Source organism: Molothrus aeneus, chromosome 5 (assembly GCF_037042795.1).
Source record: "Molothrus aeneus isolate 106 chromosome 5, BPBGC_Maene_1.0, whole genome shotgun sequence".
Classification (NCBI taxonomy): Eukaryota; Metazoa; Chordata; class Aves; order Passeriformes; family Icteridae; genus Molothrus; species Molothrus aeneus.
This window is the reverse complement of record NC_089650.1, coordinates 66,857,080-66,881,465: the sequence shown is the minus strand read 5'-3', so window position 1 is coordinate 66,881,465 and position 24,386 is coordinate 66,857,080. Positions and strand designations below refer to the sequence as shown.

The 24,386-nt window shown below is 49.6% G+C and overlaps 1 protein-coding gene and 1 long non-coding RNA gene across 8 annotated transcripts in view; both read left to right on the top strand.

Moving 5' to 3' along the window:
- Positions 1–4,795: 4,795 nt before the first annotated feature.
- PFKFB3 (6-phosphofructo-2-kinase/fructose-2,6-biphosphatase 3) overlaps positions 4,796–24,386 on the top strand; it is a 45,595-nt gene continuing 26,004 nt past the window's right edge. For 6 of the 7 annotated variants that reach the window (XM_066551048.1, XM_066551047.1, XM_066551044.1 and 3 more), the window contains exon 1: positions 4,796–4,986. In XM_066551048.1, coding sequence (XP_066407145.1) covers positions 4,882–4,986 — 105 coding nt within the window. In that variant the 5' untranslated portion in view covers positions 4,796–4,881. The remainder of the gene's footprint in view (positions 4,987–24,386) is intronic. The other variant, XM_066551045.1, reaches the window with a different exon arrangement.
- On the top strand, positions 12,636–14,885 carry LOC136557318 (uncharacterized). Its single transcript, XR_010783754.1, has 2 exons — positions 12,636–12,822; positions 14,759–14,885. It is a non-coding gene; the product is annotated as an uncharacterized lncRNA (long non-coding RNA).

The window sequence follows — 24,386 nt, the reverse complement described above, 5'->3', positions numbered from 1 at the left end:
AATGAAAACTCATGACTTTCTCCAGAGTCCCACAGCTGCTATTGAGTCAATTTTAAATCTACATTCATCTCATGGTACGATAACATTCGTTCTCCTCACTTCTGAAGAGACAGGGTTATTTTTTCCCCAAATCAAGAGAATATTGAAGAAATTATCACTGATAAATACCTGGAAGCACAGCCAGGATCAAGATATCAATTTCTACCTCCTATCAGACATCTTTCATGTAGCAGATAATTATTTCTTCAATTATTTCTTTCTTGGAGGGGGACAGCAGTTCAGGAAGAGCACAAGTAAATGGTGGATTTATAAAACAATTGCATCCAAGAATACAAATAACACAGGAAAAAACTTGTATTCCCTCAAGTACCACATTAAAGGATCATTTCTCTGCTTCCCTGCATGAGAGATTCAAGTCTCAGCACTTCCAGCCTTCCTGGAGACTCACACTCTGCAGAGATGAGGATTATTGGGATAACAGAGTCAAGGAGGAAAAGGAACAAATCAGCTTGAGCCTGATTGGTCATTAAGTTAAAACAATTCACATGGAACCAATCAACCAACCACCTGTTGGATAAACAATCTCCAAACCACATTCCAAAGCAGCAAAACACAGGAGAAGCAAATGAGATAATATTATTTTCCTTTTTCTCTGAGGCTTCTCAGCTTCCCAAGAGAAGAAACCTTGGTGAAGGGATTTTTCCAGAAAATATGACAGTAACAGCTGGGTACCAGTGTCTGGCTGCTGAGTGTGGGAGGGTCAGCAAAGGCCCTGAAAACCTGGGCATGGGCTGAAAGCAGAGGTGTAATGGTCACTGAGGTGTGACCTTGAAGATTGGCTTAGGTGTGACCACAGCAGCTCAGCCAGGAACAGCTGAGCTGTTGGATAAGGGGTTTGATGCTGACAGGGAAATCAGGACCTGTGTAACCCAGGGGAGGAGGAGGAGAGCCTGCCTGAGCACTCAGACATCTCAAAAATGACAAACAGAACTTTGCAAGCTGGATCAATCACGTAAGCAAGTCCCCTGGTGTGCCCAGCAATTCCCAGCACCCTCCTCTTCCTTGGGTTTGTGCCATGCAAGTCATCCCAAACGTTATAAATATTTCAAAGGAGCTCTTTGCATTCTTATTTGCTTGTAGAGTGCAAGCCTTGCAGTGAAGGAGATCCCTGGGACTGCTTCTCAGGCTGAAAGCACTGACATTCCTGTCTCCCACTGCTCCCAGCCATGAGCTCACTGCCTGCAAAGGGAGAACAGCTCAGTACTCATTTCCTGGCTGGGGATGTGCAGGGCAGCTCATTGCATCCCCCTGCACCTTGGTGCAAAGCCTGCTTGTGCACACTGATGGATGCAGTGCAAGGTGGGGAAGGCAAGTTAAACCTCCATCCTGGATAAAAAAGGTTTCTCTGAGCTTAAGGATGAAGTTGAGGGGAAAATTCTTCCCTGTGAGGGTGGTGAGGCCCTGGCACAGGTTATCCAGAGCAGCTGTGGCTGCCCCTGGATCCCTGGCAGTGTCCAAGGTCAGGTTGGACAGGGCTTGGAGCAATCTGGGATAGTGGAAGGTGTCCCTGCCCATGGCAGGGGATTTGGAACTAGATTATCTTTAAGATCCTTTCCAACCCAAACTTTTCCATGTTTCCATAAAATGCAAGGATTTCAAACCTGTGAGACAGGTAAAAGGATCCTCTAACTAAACAACCCCCTTGATATATTAGTAATTAAATTAAGCTTTTGCTTCCTTTGGAGACCCCTTCCTACAGGACATAGCTGGGAAAGCTGGCAGCAACCACTGAGGGTCCAAGTGCCTCTCCCACAGAAACCAGGGCTTGGGAAGATCTCAGGAAGTTTCTAGACCATCCCTCAGCCTTGGGGCACAATCAGTGCTGGCTGAAACCCTTCCCACCATGTTTGCTCAACACGTTCTGAAAACCTCAAGTGATGCTGAGCCACTTGCCACCCTCTCTGGCATTTGTGCTCTGCCAGGAGAGATGCTCTGATTTCACCATCCCGGACCAGAGCTTGGTTGGTTTCATCTAAATCTTGTTTTGGGAGCAGCTTGATTCTCAGGATTTTTAAAAATTATTACTATTTTTTACTTTTAAGTTGTCCTTTCTAGATGCCAGACAGAAATGCTGTTGAGCTGTGAGTAAGGGGTGAAGATCCTCATACACCAGAAATCCCCAGACTATGTTTGAAGTCTTTTCTGCTTATTAAAACTGTCTGGCACCACTGAGATTGCCTGAGGTGCTTTCTGCTTTTCACTAATATCTGATCTAGAGAATGATGCTCTGACTGCTGTGATGGCCTTGGCTGGAGCTTGGAAGCTGGATTCTGGTGTTTTCTGGAAAATGGAAAGCAGATCCGTTGGTGTGGACACCAAGGATGGTCCCATCTGGGATCTTTCTAGGTCAATGCACATAAAAACTGGAGCAAATTCCAGGGCAAGGACCAGGTGACAGAAGCACCTTAATGGGGACCTGAACCATCATCCTCTAATACAGGACCTGATCACAACTACACAACTGTAGGATGCTCCTGCTGGGAAGTTTTTGGAGCTGAAGTGGCATTGTCCAGGCAGGATCAGTGCTGGAAAAAAACCATCTGAGGAGTTAAGCCCCTTCCAAGATGTGCAGGGACTCAGCAGGATGTTATGGACAGCAAACTTGGACATGAGCATCCAAACATAGATTTTCATGGATAAACCACTCATTTTGGGTTTAACCCTGAGTATATTGCATTAAGTTTCTTTTTCTAAGCCTTGGAATCATGTGCTGGGAATAACCTTCTGGAGATGAACTGCTAAACCCACTTATCCTGGGAAATAAAACTGTAAAAATCTGGTTTTGTAGAGATTTGAAAGCTCATCACTCCAAGGAATCTCACTTGTTTGCCAGAGCAGAGGCCTGGGCTGGAGTTGAGGTGGACCCGAAGAACTCCTGGGTCCTGCTGCCCTGGCCTTGGGCATGGCTGGGCTCTCCTTCCCTTCCACCTGGAGTGAAGGAGGACTCCCCTTTACCTTCTGGGCTGTCAGGCAACAGCACATGGATGTCCAACCCACCTGCCTTAAATCATCCCAGTCCTTTAAGGTTACTAAACATCCTGGGAAATTCCATGTTTGGATGCTTTTTCCCCAAGGCAATGGTCGCCTGCTCAGTGTGCTTGGGCACACTCCCAGCGTGTCCTGCTGTGTTTTCCAGGGGCAGGGCATAAACCAGCTCCTGTCACAGGTTCCAGTCACTGGAAGAAGCCCAGCAGCCCATGCCACCAAATCTTGAACAATTTTGTTCACCTTTTTGCTGCACCTGCAGCACCCAACACTCCCTGAGCAGGACAGAGGAAGCAAAGCCATGTAGGACATTGATGTCCCTGTCCCTGCCACTCCTGTTGGTGTCACAGCTCTCATAAACAGCCTGGGGGGTGTTTTTTTGGAGTGCTCCTCACCCACTGGCCCAAACAGGTTTCTCCAGTGGGGGTTAAGCCAAACCTGAAGGACTTGGCCCTGGGGAGGATGAAGAACACTCACCTGGAGCATCGAGGGGGTCTGGATGGGGCTGGAGCCTGCAGGAGATGGATGGGGAGGCTTTGGAGCACCCCAGGGATGGTTTGAGGAAAGTCTCGTTGGCTCCAGGAGGGAGAAGCAGTTTTGCAGGGAGCAGAGGCGCAGCATGGAGCTCATGGTATCGCTGTCAAGCACCAGGATGAAAGGATGGGTGTGGCATTCATATTTTCTGAAAAATCCCTTTGCCCAGGATTTCTCTCCTGGGAAGCTGAGGAGCCTCAGAGAAAAGGAAAACAATTCTTATATCATTTGCTTCTCCTGTGTTTTGCTCACATGTGGAATGTGTTTGGAGATTGTTTACCCACAGGTGATTGTTTCATTGGTTTCATGTGAATTATTTTAACTCATTGGCCAATCAGGGCCAAGCTGTGTCAAGACTCTGGAAAGAGTCACAAGTTTTCATTATTATCTTTTTAGCCTTCTGTAAGTATCCTTTCTGTATTCTTTAGTGTAGTTTAGTTTAGTTTAATATAATACAGTATCATAAAATAATAAATGAGCCTTCTGAGAACATGGACTCAGATTCATCATTCCTTCCTTCTTCTGGAGGCAACACAAATACAATAGATGAGGTCCTCTCCTGCACAGTTCAAAGAGTTTCTCTTGAGCTCCCCCCAAGCCAATGCCTCTTTCTACCTCCAGGGAGGGCATAAAGGAACCAGAGTACAAATAAACAGCCCTCCCAGGTTAAAATGTTCCACCTTCGCCTCCTGCTGCAACCTGAGCTCCAGAGATGAGGACACACTGCCCTGATGCTGTTCCAAAGCTCCTGGCTCAGCCAGGGATGCTACCAAGGGGTATTTGCTCATCCTCAGGATCCAGCACAGCAGGATCTGAATTTCCAGTGCCCTGTGCAAGGGCAAGAGATGCTGAACAGGGGGATCTGAGTTTCTGACCCCCTTGTTTCTGAAGCAGTGGGGTTTTCCCAGTTTGTCCCACAGCGAAGATGGGATTGGTGCTCTGATGAGCTCACAAATTTGCATAAGTGATGCAGGAGGCCAAAATTCCATGATCACACCCACATCCATTACACCCAGTTCTGTCCTGCTCCTGCCAAGAAAAAAACACCACAAATCAACTCAAAACCCCTTTCCCAGTACCTTCCACCCGTTTCTAAGGCAATCAGCTCCCTGTCACCTCCCTCCCATCTCTGCTGTCTCCGGGAAGTGAAGGGTTAAAAGCTCTGAAACTGCAAGAACTTCCTCCCTTCTGCAGTGCCACCCTCGGAATGACGCTGGTTTCTGCCGGGCTTTGCCCAAATATGTCCGTTTCCTCCTGAAAGAAGGAGGAGGAAGGAAAGAAATAGAGATACAGAGGAAATATATGTACCTTTTTTTGTGTTTATATCGAAGAGAAGCCGTCCACGTCCGGGGAACCCAGGCGTCCGAGCCAGCCCTGCCTCCTCCCGCTCCATGCCGTTCCGCAAAGGTAGGGATGGAGGGGAGGGCAGCATCCCGGGATGCTCGCACAGGGACTACTCGGGCATCCAGGGATTACCTGGGCATCCAGGGACCGCCTGGGCACCCAGGGATTACCTGGGCACCCAGGGATTACCTGGGCATGCAGGGGTGGCTCCGGCAGGGTGGGAGATGGGAGCCCCGGGCTGTGCCCGGCTCTGCCGCACCGCCGGCTTTGGGGTTTGGGGAGGATGGATGGGGGACACCCGTGAGGTTGTGCGGGTGTGCTCTGTGCAGCCTGAAAAGGGCGGCTGTCCCCTCTCCGCCTTGCCTGTGGGGTTTTCCGTCTGTGCCCTGCGAGGGGCATGAGCTGCTGTCCTCCCTCAGGGGCTGGGGACAGATGGCACAGGGATGGTTCTGGCCAGAGGGTGCTGCTGGGGCCGATGCAGCTGAGAATGCAATGCCTGCGGGCATTTGTGTCCTTGGGAGGGGCTGGAAGGAGAGACTGGGCAGGTAAACGACCCTCACCTTCCATGCCTCAGATCTGCACCCCAAACCATCCCTTTTCCACAGAAATCCCCATTCGCCGCCCCCTGGCTTGGCAGTGTGGGCAAGAAGCATCAAATATAGGACCTAAAGCCCTGCTGGGTGCCCAAATATGGGACCTAAAGCCCTGCTGATGTTCCTGTGCTGCTGTGGATGAGCTCTCCATCCTCTTTGGGCTGCTCTTAAATGTCACCTCCTCCTCTGTCCAGAGGGAATCGGTGGGACACAGTGCTTGTGGTGGTTTCTTTTGGAGAAAGAGAAGGGAAAAAGTCTTCTCCAGGAGACAGACAAGCCAGGGGAGGCAGGGTTAACACCTCAGACCTGCACCCCAAACCATCCCTTTTCCACAGAAATCCCCACTCGCCGCCCCCTGGCTTGGCAGTGTGGGCAAGAAGCATCAAATATAGGACCTAAAGCCCTGCTGGTGTTCCTGTGCTGCTGTGGATGAGTTCTCCATCCTCTTCGGGCTGCTCTTAAATCACCTCCTCCTCTGTCCAGAGGGAATCGGTGGGACACAGAGTGGGGTGCTTGTGGTGGTTTCTTTTGGAGAAAGGGAAGGGGAAAAGCCTTCTCCAGGAGACAGACGAGCCAGGGGAGGCAGAGACTCTTAAATGTCACCTCCTCCTCTGTCCAGAGGGAGGCTGGGAGTGGGATGCTCGTGGTGGTTTCTTTTGGAGAAAGAGAAGGGAAAAAGTCTTCTCCAGGAGACAGCCAAGCCAGGGGAGGCAGGGTTAACTCGGGATGTGCGCGGACACGGGCGGAAGGCGCTGCCCAGCATCGCACACAGGTGCTCCGGCCGGCGGGGGCAGGGACAGAGGTGTCACACACTGGCGCTGGCACATCGCAAAGCAGCAGGGAGGGGGTGAAACCGGCGGGGAGAGGGCTGGATTTTGTGGTTTTTTGGAGGATGTTCCGGGGGTGCCCGCAGTGATGCTCACAGAGCCGCATCTCAGGCGCCGAGGCTTGCGCTGCCTTTGGAGCTCAGCGCAGCGGGATGGGCTTCACACCCTCGCAGCTTGACAGCGCACAGTTTAATTAATTGTAGGTGATAAACGGATTCATCTGGAGCAGAGGGAGAGATGCTGGGGAGGAAAGAGCCTGTGAGGCTTTAAAAGAGCGGAGCGGGGGAGCAGGGAGGGAGCTGGGGGTTATTTCCCGTGTTGCTGAGCAGCTCCCGTGGCCCTGCTGGGGTGGAAATGAAGGGCAGGGCTCCAGCACTTGGGGACACACGGTGGATTTGCAGCAATTGATGCTTTTCCACGCGGTGCTGCCCAGCACACCTGGACCGGGTGTTTTGGGGCACCGTGCTGCGTTTGTCATCGCTGCAGGATTTACAGGGCACAGCTGACCCGCGGATGCTCGGCGGTTCTGTCCTGCAGCCCCTGTGGCACCGTGGCAGCCGTAGCTCGTCTGCCTCCAAACTTCCTCTAGAGGTCAACCTTGAAATGCCAGAGCAGCTCCCGGCAGCTCCGTGCATCAGCCTGCGGCTCCAAGGTGGCAGAGAAGCCGGTGTGGATGGGTTTTGTCCATTGCTGGTGTATTTTAGGAATAATTTTGTCACCACAAGGGTTGCCAAGTATTGTATTTGTGGGGTGCCCCGTGGCAGGGAGGAATGATGAATCTGACTCCATGTTCTCAGAAGGCTAATTTATTATTTTATCTACTATGTCATATTAAAGAATACTACACTAAAGAATATTTACCGAAGACTAAAAGGATAATAATGAAAACTTGTGACTCTCTCCAGAGCCTCAACACAGCCTGGCCCTGATTGGCCAATGAGTCAAAATAATTCACATGAAACCAATGAAACAATCACCTGCTGATAAACAATCTCCAAACACATTCCACATGTGAGCACAACACAGGAGAAGCAAATGAGATAGATAAGAATTTGTTTTCCTTTTTCTCTGAGGCTTCTCAGCTTCCCAGGAGAGAAATCCTGGGTGAAGGGATTTTTTCAGACAATGTGAATGCTACAGTCAAGCACTGGAAAAGAGGGGCCGGGGGGAATGGTGGAGTCACCATCCCTGGAGGGATCTAAGACGTGCAGATGTGGCACCTGGGGACATGGTTTAGTGGTGGCTTAGCAGTGCTGTGACCTGGCTGCAACCTTTAACCTCAGCTCAGAGCATCCCCACAGCACCAGCCCTGCCTGGAGCACTGCTCAGTGGCTGCTGGGCTCCCCAGGGACACATCCACAAGCCACCAAGGGCAGGAGAGCTGTGCAGAGCACGGCCTTGTGGCTGCCCTTCAAGAGCTGCCCACAGCAAGCTGTGCACATGGTGAGTGTGCAGGAGAGCTGGGTGTGAAGATATTTTCCTTCTAGTTCAGCTTGGTGCATAAAAATCCTCGCTCAAGGTGGTGGCTTCAGCTGGGTTGGGATCTGGCTGTGCTCCTGACCCTCCCAGAGGGACATGGGGACTCCAGGCAGCTTGGCAAGGAGGCTGAGCCTTTACTCTGGGAGCCTTTTGGGAACAGCATCTCACCTCAGGGCTGATCCAGGCTGCAAAGAGGAGGCTCTGCCCAAGGGCTGCTGCTCTGTAGACCCTCTTGAGGCACAAGGACGCTTTGGGATGAGCATTTTGGAGGCTCTCAGCTGTCTTTGCACGCCCCTGTGTGTGGAAATGGAGCATCCTGTGGTGGAAAATGCAAGCTCCACCCCTGTTCTGGCTGGTTTCTCACTGCTTGCAGCTTTGGCAGCCCTTTCCTGTGTCTGTGAAATCCTGGTTGCCTTGGCTCTGTTCTGCCTCCTTTCTCCTTGGGCATCTTAGCCAGTGGCATTGCCACAGGATCTGCACTCCCTGGCTGCGTCACAGCTGCCATTTAGCCAACCTCAAGGCATTTGGCAGTTTCAGATATTAAAGAAAGGTATTTCTAGCAGGGGTGCTCAAGCACAGCCAGGAGGAACGAGCTTAGGACAGAAATTAATTTCTCCCAGCACTGCTGCATCAGCTGGGAGCACTGGAGAGAGCCCTGATCCCCAGGCAGTGCCACTACCCTGGCAAAGGCCTGTCTGTGGCTGCAGCTCTGCTATCAGGAGGTGCTGGGAGCTTTCACCTAAAGTGCCCTTCCTGAAAAATCTGATTTAACTACTGCAGCTGATGCCAGGGAGCCTGGGAGTGTGCAGGTGATAAGCTGGCAGGGCACTGCCAGCCAGCAGGACATTTGTCATCTGTCAAAGGACAAATGAAATCCCTGTGCTGCTGGCTGGGAAGGAGCTGGAGATAAGAGGGAATGCCAGTGAGCAGAGAATGAACACAGGATGACAGAAGCATGGAACAGTCTGGGTTGGAAAGGATGTGAAAGATCACCCAGTTCCAAGTCCTCTGACAAGGCAAGAACATCTTGTGCTCAATGAGGTTACTCAAAGTCCACTCCAGCCTCACCTTGAACACTTCCAGGGATGGGGCATCCACCACCTCTCTGAGCAACCTGTGCCTGGGTCTCACCACCCTCATCATAAAAAAATTTCTTCCTTATAGAAATAAATTTCTATATATAAAATTTTATATATATATATATATATATATATATATATATATATATATATATATATATATATATATATATATATATATATATAATGTATAAATAATATATAAAAATAATGTATATATATAAATTATATTTATATTTTAATATATATATATAATTTATATATATAAATTTCTTCCTAATATGTATCAACCCTCCTTCACTTTCAAACCATCACCCCTTGTCCTATTGCAACAGACCCTGCTAAAAATCTGTCCCCTTTAAAAATTGGTTCCCTTTAGGCACTGGAAGGGGCCCTAAGATCTGCCCAAAGCCTTCTCGAGGCTGAACACCTCCTCTCTCTCAGCCTGGCTCTATAACAGAGGTTCTCCAGCCCTTGGAGCATCTTCATGGCCTCTTCTGGACTTGCCCCAACAGCTCCACGTCCTTCTTGTACTGGAGACCCTGAGCTGGACGTGGTGCTCCAGGTGGGGTCTCACGGGCAGGACCCCTCACTCTTCTACTGCTCCCCCTGCTTTGTACATCCTGTTAGCACAAGAAGTTCCAACATCCATCCCCTGCTCTCATTTCTGCCTGCTGTGATCAAGGAGGCTCTTGTTAGCAGGGGCAGAGGCGCCCTTTGCCTGCAGCGTGAAGGGAAAGGGCAGGACTGTGCCACATCCCAGCGCTGTCCCTTCTGCTGCCTGTCCCCTGAGCCACCGAGCCCTTCCTGGCTGTGCCAGCTCCTGCAGTGACTCAGATCACAACCCCCCCCCGATGGGAAACTCTGCTTTGGCAGAATGGGTACAGCTAAAGTGGAAAACTGCCTTTCTGCAGCTTTCTTTAGGTACTGGAAGTGACAATCTCCTCACTTTGGGAGGGTTTCTGGATTGCTGGCAATGCCCTGCAGTCCCACATGCTGCTGCCTTTGCTGGCCATGTCACCCATCACTCCTCGATGTCGTGGCTTCCCGGCAGCCCTGGGAAAGGTTTGATCCAGGATTTCCTGTCAGAGGCACTGGGCAGGGTTTTTAAGCACTGATGGATGCAGAGAAGCCGCGTGAGGAGTCGGGAGCTGCCTGAGGGGGTCCTGCCAGCTGCAGCTCCCTGGTGACAGTGACACCGTGGGTGTCTGCTCAAGGAGCAGGGAGGAAACGTGTGGCAGAACTGGCCCTGGCTCTCCTGACTCACAGGCCCGTGCCTGAGTCAAACCAGCACCTTGTTTTCACTGAACACCTTCCCTGGAAGGCTGGAAATCCCCTCCCATCCTGCTGTGTCCCCTGGCCTGTGGTTCTCACTGTGGTATTTTCACTCTGGCTCTTGGTTTCATTTCATCCCCTTTCACCTCAGCAGCCTCAAAGCACCCAAAGGAGCAGCTGTCTGTCCCACATCTCACCCCTCCCTGCACTTCCAAGAAAGCCCTGGGCGAGCACGACCTTTCCACTGCCTCTTGGCCTTTGCACTTTCTTTAGCATTTATGGCCACTCATGGGGAGTTTTTAATGGATTTCAGGGTCACCATGCCTGGTTTTGTTCCAATTATCACTCACTGGGTCATGCACAAGCAAGCAGCAGAGGTCACCAGGTCTCAAGGTGCTGGTGTACATGCCAGGCCATGGTGGCCAGGTGGGACAACCCTGGCTGCCACCAGCTGCAGGTGGAACCCCCACTGCACTAGAAACTCTTGTGCAGGCTTCTAAAGGCTGCAGGGGGACTTTTGGCACCTGCTCTGCATTCTGATGACTCCACAGAAAGCAGCTGGTGGGGACAGGACAGATGTGGGTTGTTTGCACCTCTCAGACTTCCTGAGTCTGGGAGTTAAACCACGTAACAATATTGAAGGTACATCCTCATGGCCCAGCCTGGGAGCAGGCAGACACACCTATAACCTCCCTGCCAGGGCCAGCACCCCACCAAGCAACTCAGGATGCTGGAAAACCCCTCCTTTTGCTGTCCTGCCTCTCTCCTGGCAGGGGTGGGGAAGGATTCTCCACCGCTGTATCTCCAGCCACCAGCTGAAACCAAGCTCAGTGGTTCTATCTCACAGGAGAGCAGCTCAGATTGGGCTTGGGCTTCACCCCAGCGCTCAGATCCCACCACCAACACCCCAGGTCCCTTCTCCACCTGGCATCCCACCATCCCTGTGCCACTGGGAGCCTTGCCAGCAGAGCTGCTGCCCTGCTGAACCTTTCCCTAACACACCCTCTGTGATGGAGAAATTGATCTCAGCACAAAACAGCTCCAAAGGCTTTAAATCAGATGACCACAGGTTTTTTGGGTTTTTTTTTTTTTCATGGAGGGACGTGGGAGGATTTCAAAACCAGCAGCCAGCAAGGTGTGATCCCTGTTTTCCTGGTGTGTGCGTGCAGGCACTCACATCTCTGCAGGGCACCTGATTCTCTTTCCCATCATTACTACACTTTAAGGTTGGGGAAAAAATAAAAAGGATGGGGCACAGTCCCCAGCTGGGAGTCAAGATGAAGCCCACACAAGCAGATTTAGGTTTCCTTTGTGTTTTCCTCTGGAGAATTCCTTGTCCTGGCAAGGGCTATTAGGATTCCACTAATTAGGATTCCATTGGGGCAGCAGATCTTGTATAAACCTTAAATATTCCTTGCTATAAAGGACAGCTGTTACCTTCTCCATAGCATCCTTTTCCAGGCTCAAAGCTATTCCCCAGTTTTCTCCTCCCTGGACAACAAAATCACTCTCATTTTGTCCTTTCCCAAATACCCAATTCTGAAAACATCTCCCAGCTATTGCCCACCTTGTCCCATCCCAGACTGAACCTCTTCCAAAAAACCACAGGGCCTGGAGTGAGACATGCCCTTCCTTGGTGCTGAGGAAGCAGCACCATCCAGTCCAGTCCAGAAAACCCAACCTTTCTGCATTTTGTATGCCACCCTCTTGCTAAAATATCATGGAATTGGGCTTTCCTTTTGGTTTCCCTGCCTTCCCATTTATTTAGTTATAAATTAATAACAATAATAATAATAATAATAATAATAATAATAATAATATTTACTTCTGGGACTTCATGCTGTTTGTTCAGAATTGACTGCTGAGACCTTTTTATTCCCCCTCTCCCCAGTCCTTTCCTCCTTGTTGGGTGATTTCCAGCTTTATCAATTGAGGCAGGGGAAACTGAGGCACGGGAGGGCTGAGATGGGCTGGAGGCTGTGCTGATGGTGCCTTTAGCTGCTCATATCCACGGATCCAGCTGTCTCTGCACCAATCCTGGCAGTGCCAGAGCATCCTGAGGTGTGTGTTCCCTGTGTAGGTCCCTTTTGGGGATACCACTGGTGCAAGCTTCCTTGCAGTGCAGCACAGAGCTTCCAAATCAACCCCTGTGGGCAGGAGCAGGGTGCTAAAACCCCACCTGCAGAGATGTTGATTGGGGTTGGGAATCAAGGACAGCTTTGCTCAGCCCTGGAAAAGATTATCTGAGGGCAGAGGGGGCAAGCTGAGACAGACCAATGACTGCTTGTGAGATGGGCTGGGGAGAAACGATGCTGCTGGGGAAGGGGTGATGGGCAAGGGGTGATGGGGAAGGGGTGATGGGGAAGGGGTGATGGGGAAGGGGTGATGGGCAAGGGGTGATGGGGAAGGGGTGATGGGGAAGGGATGATGGGGAAGGGGTGATGGGGAAGGTGGTGGTAATTCACGGAGAAAAGGAGGTATTGCCATGTCCTTGTGTAGCCCCAGCCCCGCTTTGGGCTGGTGTGAAACAGCTGCATCCCTTCCCCCAGCCCCATTTATTTATTTATTTGTTCCGCTCCCCTCCAGCCGCCGCTGCAGCTTGTTTACCCGCCCGGACGCCACGAGAACCTTTCCCAGGGCACCGGGGTGAGCTTGTTTACCAGCTGGGTTTGTCATTTGAGTGGCTCTGCTGGCAGGGCCGGCCCCACGGGCCCCGCACGCCCCCATCCCGTGGAGCGCTCCGGGCTCCTCGCAGCCACGCGAAGGGAGCGTGCAGGAACCCTGCTCCTGTCTGTGTGTCTGTGTGTGTGTGTGTGTGTGTGCCCTTTGCTGCTCTTTCCAGGAAGCCCCGAGAGCAGCTGAGGCTGGTAAACAACAGGGATAATGTGTCAGTATCTCCCCGTGGTGCCGGTGACTTGGGCTCTTCTATTTGCTCTTCTATTTTTCATATCCTGTAGTGCGGAACTCTGAACTCCATATAAAGTGTTAGTTAGCTTCACAAACTTCACAAAACGTCTTCAAAATCTGGTCAGATGGAACAATCCCTCTGGGCCTGAGATCCAAGCACACCCTACAGCCTCAGATCCCGAAAAGTCTAAACAAAAGTGAATTTGGGGGATTCTCCAAGTGAATTCTCCAAGTGAATTTGCAGGGGAGGGGGAAGCAAACTGGGGGGATGTGACTTCATTAAACCCTGATATGCAAACAGACCAAACTCATTTATGTTTGAAAAACATGTGACTGTCATTAATTTTTGGGTGTAGCCCATTGGGGAGGCTTTGTCTATTCCATATAAAGTCTTAGTTAACTTCACCAACTTCACAAAATGTCTTCACATTTTGGTCAGACAGAACGATCCCTCTGGGCCTGAGATCCAAGGATATCCTACAGCCTCCCCAAAAGTCTAAATGAAAGTGAATTGGGGAGAGGAGAAAACTGGGGTTATGTGACTTCACTAACCCCTGATATGCAAACAGACCAAACTCATTTATGTCTGAAAAACTTGTGACTGTCATTCACTTTTGGTTGTAGCCCCTTGGGGAGGCTTTGTCTGCCCTTAATGTACCTGAAGGCCCTTCATTAAATATATCCATTTTTATTCTTTTAACTTTGTCTGGCCTCTGTTCCTAGGTAAGCCCAAAACCACATCAGTACTGGGAGGAAAATTGCATTTTGTATCTCCTGCTCCCAAATCCATGAGCCCCAAGGAGGGATGTGGCTTCCCAGATTCAGTCTCTGTTGAGCCAGAGACTGAAACTGGGAAGCCACAGCGTCAGCTGCTTTTACTGGGAGATAATCAGGGTTGCACTGGGTCCTGCTCGTGGGCTTGAAGGTGAGGACTGCTGAGTTCTGTGCCCAGGAGACCAAATTTTTCCACCCCAAAAATGCAAGTGAGCACTGCCAGGTCACTGGTACAAGTGCAAAATAAAGGCTCCTCAGTCACCAAAATGAATTTATTTGGAGGAAAATTGTGCTTTCTTGTGCTTTCATGCCAGGTATGACCCAGGCAAGCACTCACCTTAATGCCAGTAGGAGACTCTAACATGGCTGGAGCAGAGATTTGAGAATTTTACTTGTTTTTTTTTTTTTTTTTTTCTCCTTCTCACTGACTTTCTTAGAAATCCTCCTTATTAGCAAGGGATTTCTCACAGGAGCAGCAGTACATAGCTGAGGCTGTGATTTGGACTTAGGCACCCTGATAAAGCCCTTCCACCAAAGGAATGTGGGATGTCTTTATGCCAACACCAATTGCTCCAGGGATGGATCCGTGCTCACACAACAACATTCCCATTCAGAGCAAAATAAAGAAAAATAAATTTGTAGAATAAACTGTATATAAAATAATAATAAATAAAAATAAATGGTAGCATTTGGGGTTTTTTTTCCCAGCCTGTGTCCATTTCCCAGCTGGAGGGCTGGATCTCATTCATGGCTGAGGAAGAGGCTTTGGGGTGGGAAGAAGAACTCAGAAGTAGCTTCACCACCAAAATCTCCATGTTGCTGCACCAAGCTGAGCAGGATGAGTTGAGGCAGAAGAGGCACCTGCCAGCAGTGATTTTTGTGTTTGTTTTTTTTCTCCAAGGTGGCTTTGCCAAAGGCGGGGAATGGATTTCCACCTCCTGCCAGCTGTGAAGATCACGTGCACAGGGGAACACAGTCAGCAAAACCTTTGTTTCCCTTCAACATTAAATCACCTCTGGTTGCTGTCATGTTTCTCCTTTCCCTTTTTATTTTTTTTCTTCTCTTAATAATTTTTTGGGTGCAGCTGAGCTGCTGAGAAACCGATCACGTCCAAAACACTTACACCATAAATAAAAGAACAATGTAATAAACCAATAAATCATGTAGGGCTGTTGCAACAGCAGCAATTAGGTGGAAGGCACGAGGGTGGGAAGCATTCTTTTTTACGGATGTGACTTTCCTAGCCCAAATTCTGGACGACCTGAGGTTACCTTTTCCAGCCTGGCTTGGCCTGCGCTGTCACACGGGGCTGGGTGGCCCAGCTGCAGGCAAGATGGGACAAGGCAGCGTGGGATGGGGCTGGCATGTGCCAGTGCTGAGCTTTAGTCACCCCTGCCATCGATGACTGGCTCTGCCTGAATGCAAGAGGACCAGATTTGTGAGCAGCATCCCGAGGCATTGGAGGCTGCCAGGGCTGGGGTGGCTGCGTGTGCTCCTGCACGTGTGCAGGGGAGCTGTGCTTGCTCTGGGCTCAGATGGGTTTGTAATGGGTTTGAGATGGGTTTTCAGAGATATTCAGCTGTTTGGGTCTGGAATGAGTGCCAGTGTTTAGGGCAGGACAGGCAGGGGCACAGCACATCCACGCTCTAAGCATGTCCTGCAGGTACTGCAGATCTTGTGGCCCTCTGGCTGCCCCACCTTCAACCCAAACCTGTCACAGACATCTTTTATGAAAAAATCCTTTCCTTAGGATTTTCTTCTCCTGAGAAGCTGAGAGGCCTCAGGAACAAAATGTAACCAATGATTATCTGCTGCTGTGGAATGCGACAGGTGCATCTGGGATTGGTCTCATGTGGTTGTTTCTAATTAATGGCCAATCACAGTCACTCTCTGTCCGAGCCACAAGCTTTTGTTTTCATTCTTTTTCCATTCTTAGCTAGCTTTCTGATGAAATCCTTTCTTCTATTCTTTTAGTATAGTTTTAATATAATATATATCATAAAATAATAAATCAACCTTCTGAAACATGGAGTCAGATCCTCATCTCTTCCCTCATCCTGGGACCCCTGTGAACACGGTCACACAAACCCATCCTGGTGGGATCCCCCTTAGCCACAGCTGCAGAAAGGCCTTGCTTTTGCATGGCTGGCAGGTTTGGGAATTGCTCTGGGCTCTGCTCCATGGGTACAAACTGGATCTCCCAGTGCCCCAGTGACCATCCATGGAACTCCTGAGGCACCACAAGCATTTCACCCGGCAGTGGGTGAAAGGTGCCCATCAGTCAGGAGCCTGGGGCTGTCCCAGCCTGGGTAAAAACAACATGAGCTGAAGGAAGGTCATACCTTGAGCCTGAGCCTGGCCCTCCTTTATAGGGAAGCTGGCAGGAAAGCCTGCCCAGGAGTCGGGTGTCTCTCAGATCTCTTGTTGACTGTCTAGCAGTTGTTTTCCTTCAGGCTGAGCTCTGGGTAAACAGCTGGGCTGGGAAATGTGAAACCCTGGCTGTGGCCATGCTGTCACCACAGGTGACAGCCCAGGGACGTGCAGGGAGCAGGAACCCACCAGAGCCATGCAGGGGGGCACACGGGGGGATGGAAATGTGAGGTGAGGCCCTGTCCTGGGGTCATCTGTTTGTTTTGAGAGGTGCCCTGTTTGTGGCATAAGGTTTGTGCTGGAACAGGGTGCCCAGAGAAGCTGTGGCTGCCCCTGGATCCCTGCAAGTGTCCAAGGCCAGGCTGGATGGGTCTTGGAGAACCTGGGATAATGGGAAATGTCCCTGCCCATGGCAGGGGGTGGAATGAAATGGGCTTTAAGGTCCTTTCCAACCCAAACCATTCTGTGATTCCCTAATGGGTGGTGTTGCTGGAAGTGCTGAAGCAGACACAACAAAAGTGGTTTTCCCCCATCTCAAATTTTATCCAGTGAGGATGAGTCATAACCAATGGCCAAGATGTGTTTCCACCTGTGCCATGCCCTCCTGGCTCTGGCTCTCAGCTCAAGTAACAGCAGCTATTTGGGAGAAAACTGAGGCCCTCACAAGTGCTTTGAAGCACAGCATCCTTCCTTGTGACCCCTGCCAGGCACCCAGACCCTGCTTTGCTACTCCCTGGTAAACTCCAGGGCAGATATCTAAACATTGAGCTCAGTTTTGTTTTGTTTTTTTTTTTTCCCCAAGGAGCTGTTAACAGCTTGTCATTGCGGGTTGGAAAATATAAATGTATTTGAGAAAATATGTTGGCAGCAAGCTCCCCATATTGTTTGTTTCAGCTTGCCCCAAAATTCCAGAGAAATTTTCCATTAATATTTTTCATGTCTGATTGGAAAATATCAGAGAAAGAAGAAACAAATTCTGTAGATGTTTTTAAATAATTTTAGACTTTTTTTTCTTCCCCAGCCAGGTCTCCATGGCATAGAAAAAAGTAAATGAAACACACAAATTAAAGTCATCTGCTTGGACTTAAATGCACTAAAATCATTGCTCTGTAAGTGGAAGAATTTTAAGAAAACCATGATAAGGAAATTTGGTTATTTAATTTCTGCATTCCAGCAATCTGTGTGATCTGATTCCAGTGATTTGGGTCCAAAACTTGGTTAGGAGAGGTGTTAGGAAATTGGAGGTTCCCTGAGAGAGGTTGTGACTTTAAGGAGTTCTAGCAAAAGATATGGAAACAAAACTGGCCCCTGCTATTCTAAATTTCAGCCTGTTGACCACACACTTTCCCTCTCACTTGTCTTCCACAGAGCTCCTAAAAGCAGTGCCTGCAGGTCTTGAGTTTAAGAGCACATGGCAGCACTCTGGAAAAGTGGGACACTGAGGGCTCACCTTGTGGTTTCCAGCAGCTGAACGGAGAGGGGAGCCCTTGGGGAGGCAGATCCAGGGAGCAGCTCAGCCCCAGGGGTGGTGCTGGTCCCAAAAGTGGCTCTTCTTGGCCAGAGCTGAGGTGTGTGGGCCACTGTTGGGCAACCATTGTCTGGGTCGTGCCAGCCCCGTGAGGAAGCAGGGGTGAGCAGGTTGTCCATGGGGCAGATGTGCTCACAAAGGTGAGGTGTGGGTGGGAAGATCCTCGGCACGTACACGATTTCAACACGCAGCTCTCGCCAAAGCTCTGCCCTGCCTCCCTGCATGGGGCTCTGCATTGGACCAGGACTTGTGTTTTGGGCCACCTCGAGCACTGAGGTGTGTGTGGAATGGTTTTGGGCACAGCTCTGAGGTTCCCTCCATGCTCAGAGGACACCAAGTCCTCCAGGACGCATCTCACCCTGGTTTGCAGTCAGTGCCCACAGCAGGGCAGCTGGATTGTTCCCTGTGCAAGTGAGTGCCCATTTCTCTCCACAGGTGGTAAAAGTGGTCAGAGGCGACCGATTCCTTGTAGACACCCCAAAATTACATCAATCCTTCCCCAACTCTACCCACAGCTTTGCTGTGGATGGAGGCAGAACAGCAGGAGCTGAGAGCTTCAACGCCTCCTCCCTGCTCAGCATCCCTCAGGGGAGCCTTTCCATCTGAGCCTCCCAGGCAGTGCAGATCCTTCTGGGATGCAGCTTCAAAAGGCCCTCTATCAGGAGCCAAACTGATTATCAGCGGGGGTTGAGACCTGAGATTAAAAAATACCCTTTTTCCTGGGCTGTGATTAATCTGCTGCCCGCCGCTGCCTCCAAGCGCGTCCTCCTTGATGATCAGAAACACAAACCCATGTTCTCCCCCAGAGCTTTGTGTTTTAAGTTTTTTTTTTTTTTTGCATTACTTTGAAGAGATTCCCCAGCATCTCTGGGGTATCTGACTTCACCACATCATTGCCTACAACTTTTTAGACGCTTCCCTGTCACCATGACGATGCTGAGGTTGTCACTGGCCCGGGCTTGTTACATAATGAGGTGAGTCAGCCGCAGAAAGGCCACAGCCTTTGCCATTGTTGGATTTAATAACCTGCAATGACGAGATAACGATCCAGGCTCTTAATGAAAGGTGGGCGGTAATGAGAAGTTAGGAAACAGTTCAATAGCAAAGTCCAGGGGATAATGACAGGCTGAGATTTCCGGAGGGTGATCACCGTCCACCCTAAATGGGCTGAACAGATCCATCATCCACGAGGGGTTTCACATCCAGCCCCGAGCCCTGCAGGCAGCAGACCTGGAGAGCTGCATCCCACCTGCATCACCGGCCTGGGAATTCAGCTCTTCAGTGAACATACTTCAGCCACTGGGCAACTCCATGAAAATAAATCCTGTAACAATCTGCTCATACAGGAGGGCTGGAATTCTTTGTTCTTCCCATCAGATCTCCAAAATGCTGCATTGCTTTGCAGCACTGTGCTGGTTTGGGCTGGGACAGGTTGATTTTCTTCAGGGGAGCTGCTCTGTGATTCTGACTTGTGGCCAAAACTGTGTTGGTAACACAGAGATGGTTTTGGTTTTGCTGAGCAGGGCTTACATAGAGTCAAGGCTTTTCTGCTCCTCACCCCACCCCACCACTGAGGAGGCTGGGGATGCACAAGGAGTTGGCAGGGGACAGAGCAAGGACAGCTGACCCCAAACTGATCAAAAATATGCCATAAAAGATTCCATTCTGCCGTGTTTAGTAAAGGGGTGATGGTGTTTGCCATCCCAAGCCACCACTACGTGTGATGGAACCCTGCTTTCCTGGGGATCACTGGAAACCCGTGGGAAGTGGGGAATTAATTCCTTGTTTTGCTTTGCTTGTGCACGTGGCTTTTGCTTGACCCAATAAACTGTTTGTACCTCAGCCCATGAGTTTTCTCACTTTTACCCTCCAGTTCTCTCCCCCATCCTACTGGGGAGGACTAAGCGAGTGGGGCTGAGCTCCCAGCCGGGGTTAAACCATAAAAATCCTAAATTAGGTCTGGTTCAGGTGTGAGCACATGGCTGTAGTTCTGCTGATTTTCCCGGAGAAGGCACTGTGGTAACACGTGCCAGGTTCTGCTGGCAGCAGCAGGACAGGAACATCTGATCTGGCAGCGGGGACAGAGCAGCCCTGTAAACACACTTTTCTCTCAGAGCAGCAGGATTTTTCTGCTGGATCAGTGCCTTGTCGCAGGTGGTTGTGGCCTCTTGATTAGGGATGAGGTAACCTAAAGTCAAGCTCAACATCCTGTGGATTTACACCCTAAAGCAATCCCAGGATTTTCAGTGGGGAATTTCACACCTTAAAATAACAGTGCAAACAGGGAAGTGTTCCTTTCATGTAACTAAAAGTACCTGGGACTAGAAGGCTCAACCCAGTGCCAAGATAATGTGAATATTGTCTTTTCAGAAGCTCTAACAATGCCAAAACCTGAACTGTGGCTCTCTGACCGATCTGCACTCTTTAACCCTTGTTATTAAGACCAAGCCTGAACTTCTGCAGCCAAGATTTGTTTCAAGAAGAACCAGTATTAAATTCCTGAGACTGGAATATTCCAACTTCTTGCCATTTAATTACCCCATAACTACTTTTAGAAACCAGTGTTTCGTAGAATCAGAGAACGGCCTGGGATGGAAGTGACCTTTAAACTCATCCAGCTCCAACCCCTGCCATGGCAGGGACACCTTCCACAAAAATAGGTTGCTTCAAGCCCTGGACACTTCCAGGGATGGGGCAGCCACAACTTCTTTGGGCAACCGGTGCCAGGGCCTCACCACCCTCACAGTAAAGAATTTGTTTATAATATCTACCCTAAATCTACCCTCTCTGCCACCTATGGAGTCAATTGTCTTTATGGTTTAGCCCGTTTATGGGGTTAGTTTTGTTTTGCACTGGTCTTGTACAGTCAGGAACTTTCACAGGACATTGCTCAATCCTCCTGGACCAGTTTCTGAGCAGATCTGCCAGCTTTGAGAAATGTCCCTGCTTTAATGGATGTTTGCAGCTTCAGAGTGTAATCCCCAAATTATATTTTTTTTTTGAGAACTGCAGAATAGAATTATTTTTTTAAATTACAAATAAGCCTCCTTTCTTAAATATGAACCTCCATCTGGCAGGCTCCTTTGGGGTCAGCAATCCTGGCTAATGGACACCTATTGTACACCTCCCAATTTTTGGTCTAAGATTTACTGGGTCTTCCCAAGCATCACCCAAGACACATTTGGATGCACATGTCCACCTCTCTGAGGACAGTAGAGGAAACCTTGATTGATTTTGCTTTTAATTTGATTAATTGAGATTGAATCAAGGCTCTCCTCCTTCCTTCTTCCCCATATTCATCAAAGCCAGGCATTGCATTTACAACTCCCATTTCCTTTCCTTCTACCCTTTAACTCAGCCAATTATAACCAAGCACCTCTAAGTTAGGGCACAAATCCAACCACTCAAAAGGAAAATAAGGATTGAACCCTTGTCCTCCTGCATGAAGAGTTATAAATTAAAAGAAATTAAACAAACAACTTTGCAGAGTGTTGACTTCAGGAAGAATTTACTGTCCTTGAAAGAGTTCCTGCATGGCTCAGAGTGTGGCAGTGAAACCACACAGGGAGCTCAGAGCAGAGGGCTGAGCAAAACCAGCAGATCCCCAACCTGCTATATCAGCTGAATGAGGCTGAATTCTGCATTTCTGCAACCCCTTCCTGGCTTTTCCTGTCCCTTGGCTGCCAGGAAAGCAAGGCCAGCCCTGGGTGCAGTGTTTGACAGGGGCTGATAGCAGGGTGAGCAATGCCCTGTGCCTTGCTGGGGATTTCCCTCTCTGGGGCTCAGCCCTGCTTTCTCAATGCCAGAAGCTGAATTTCCCCCCTTTTCTCTGCTTGTGGTTATTTTTAGGCAAAGCTGCAGCCACAGGCAGGCATGTGGCAGCCCAGGTCTTGCTCCAGTGGTGTCCCAGCACCCGGCTGCTGTCAGCAATGACTGGAATTCCTTGCAACCGGCCGAGGAAGGAGTTTCATGAGCACATCAGGTGCAATTAGAGGGTGCAACAGGCTGAAAACTGCACGGCTTGTCCAGAGCCAGAAAGGAGCACGCATGTCTGCACTGGTGGGTGAAAGGAGGGAGAGCCCTGGAGCACACGATGTTCCTGCCCTGCATCCTGCACCCCGGGCAGGGCTCAGCCCTTGCTGCTGCAGAGGGACCAGGAGCTCCCCTGACTTTAGGGTAAATCCCTGCTGAGGAACCCTTAATCCCTGCAGGAAACCCTGTCTGGGGTCATCTGTTTGTTTTGAGAGGTGTCCTACTCGTGGCACAGAGTTTGGGCTGGCACAGGGTGCCCAGAGCAGCTGTGGCTGCCCCTGGATCCCTGCAAGTGTCCAAGGCCAGGCTGGACAGGGCTTGGAGCAGCCTGGGACAGTGGAAGGTGTCCCTGCCCATGGCAGGGGCTTGGAACTGAATAATCTTTTATGTCCCTTTCAACCCAAACCAGGAAGATGGGAATTCTGTGATTCCCTGATGTTGCTGCCTGCAAATAATACCGTGAAGAGATGTTTTGGCTTGGTTTCTGTTTCCCTTTGTGGCAGGAGGAAGAAAAGCAGTGTGTGACTGCAAGAACGGGGGGGGAGGTGACAGGCGAGAAATGAGGAAGCAAACCACAACTTGTTTAGAGGAGGGCAAATAAAAAATTCTTTTTTTATGTCAGAAAAAAACCCCGATCCATTACAGGGACAGATGCAGGAGCTCTTGGTGTCCCTCCCGGGCATCAGGAGCTGGGTGGGATGAGGGAGAGGGAGGGTGGTGGTACAGGTACAGTTCACACTTTGTTCCTTGTTTATTTATTCCTGTAACTGAAATACCTGCGAGGGGCGAGGGAGGCAATTGAAAACTGCAGGCGCAAAGGACCGTGAACTCCAGCTGCCTCTCCAAATCCAAACATTTTTATCAGCCTGATAAAATCAGACTTTTATCACCCTCCCCTCCACGAGGCTGACCCGCAGCAGCTTTTTCTCAAGTCCTTCCAAAAGAAAGCGCCATCATTGGTGAAAACTACTCAGCATCCAGCTGGCAAGGGCGGGGGTCCATCAACCATTTGGTTTCCTTCCTGACCTTTCTGAAAGCATCTAATTCCCCGAAAAATGTTGCGGACAATTTTCTTGGCTTCTTCAGTATCCTACCACTTTAATTTTTTTTTTTTTTTTGTAAAAAATATAGCAATTTTTTTTTGTTGCTGTTGGTTTGTTTGTTTGGGGTTTTTTTGGGTTTTTTTTTTTTGGTTTTTTTTTGTTTGGTTTTTTTTGTTTTGTTTTGTTTTTGGTTTTTTGTTGTTTGTTTGTTTGTTTTTTTTTTTCTTCCTAAAAACCATATAAATTCCCCTTGGTCAGCCCAGAAGAATAAATTTTTCAAGAAAATGTCATTAACGCACTAATAAGAGTCTGGGCAGCTGCTGCCTGATGTTTGCAACCACCCTCCCGGGGTAAGGGAGCACTTTGGAACAGCTTTAAACTGGATGAAAGTAGATTTAGATGGGATATTAGGGAGAAATTCTTTCGTGTGGGTGTGGTGAGGCCCTGGCACAGGGTGCCCAGAGAATCTGTGGCTGCTCCATCCCTGGAAGTGTTCACAGCCAGGCTGGGCAGGGTTTGGAGCAACCTGGGATAGTGGAAGTTGTCTCTGGACATGGCAGGGGGTGGAATTGGATGATCTTGAAAATCCCTTTAAACCTAAACTCTGCTGTGATTCTGAACTCTGTGCCCACATTCCAGGCTGATAAACCGAGGCCACACTGGAAAGTGCTGCAGATGAAGCTGCCCTGACATGAATGGAGCACAATGTGTGGCTGCACCTACACAGAGATGTACACACAGCTCCCAGCCACCCTCTCCCAATTTCTAACCGTGCAAAGAATTCCTGGATGTGTGACTGGGATCCCACCAGGCATCTCCCCCCCCTCCCTCCACTGCACATCCAAAGGAGAGGATGTGTGCTGCACTGAATGTAGGCAAGAACGTGACTGGTCCTTCCCTTCCAAGTTTCCTTTAGAGGGAATCAAATAAATAAATTTAAAAAAGAAAAGGCATTAAAAGAGGAGGGTGAATCATGGCTTAGTCAGAGTTAGTGCTGGCATTTTGATGACAGGGAAGGCTGGCTGGTGACCAGTAGGTTCTTCCAAAGGGGATGGAGAATGAAGTCTGGAGCTGTTATTTTGGGATGCATCCAGAGCCTAATGCCACTGTTCAGGATGGGTTGCTAGGTGAGTTTGACGTTGGAGCAGCAGTGGAACAAAAGAGGGAATTGTGAGGTTTTAGTTGTGGTGTTTCAGAGAAGTTTGAAGACTGTAAACCCCATAAGAGGTGGGTGTTCCATTCTCACAGAAATGGGGTTTTCCCCCTTCTCTTCCAGACTTTCCCTTTTTGTACTTCCCTCTCCCACCTCTCTGGACTTGCTGCATGAATCCTTTGGATTCTTAAGGTCAAATTTTTTCTCATCTTTCCCGTGACTTTCACATTTCAAACCCTGGCATTACATTTATACCCCTGTCCCTTCTCATTTATTAAATATCTGCCAGTTCCTGACTGGGGTATGTGTGGCTGGTTGATTCCTCCCTGCACCCTCTCTGCCACACTGTGGGACAGCATCACTGCCTGTCCCGTGTCCCCCTGTGCCTGTGGTGGCTCTCCAG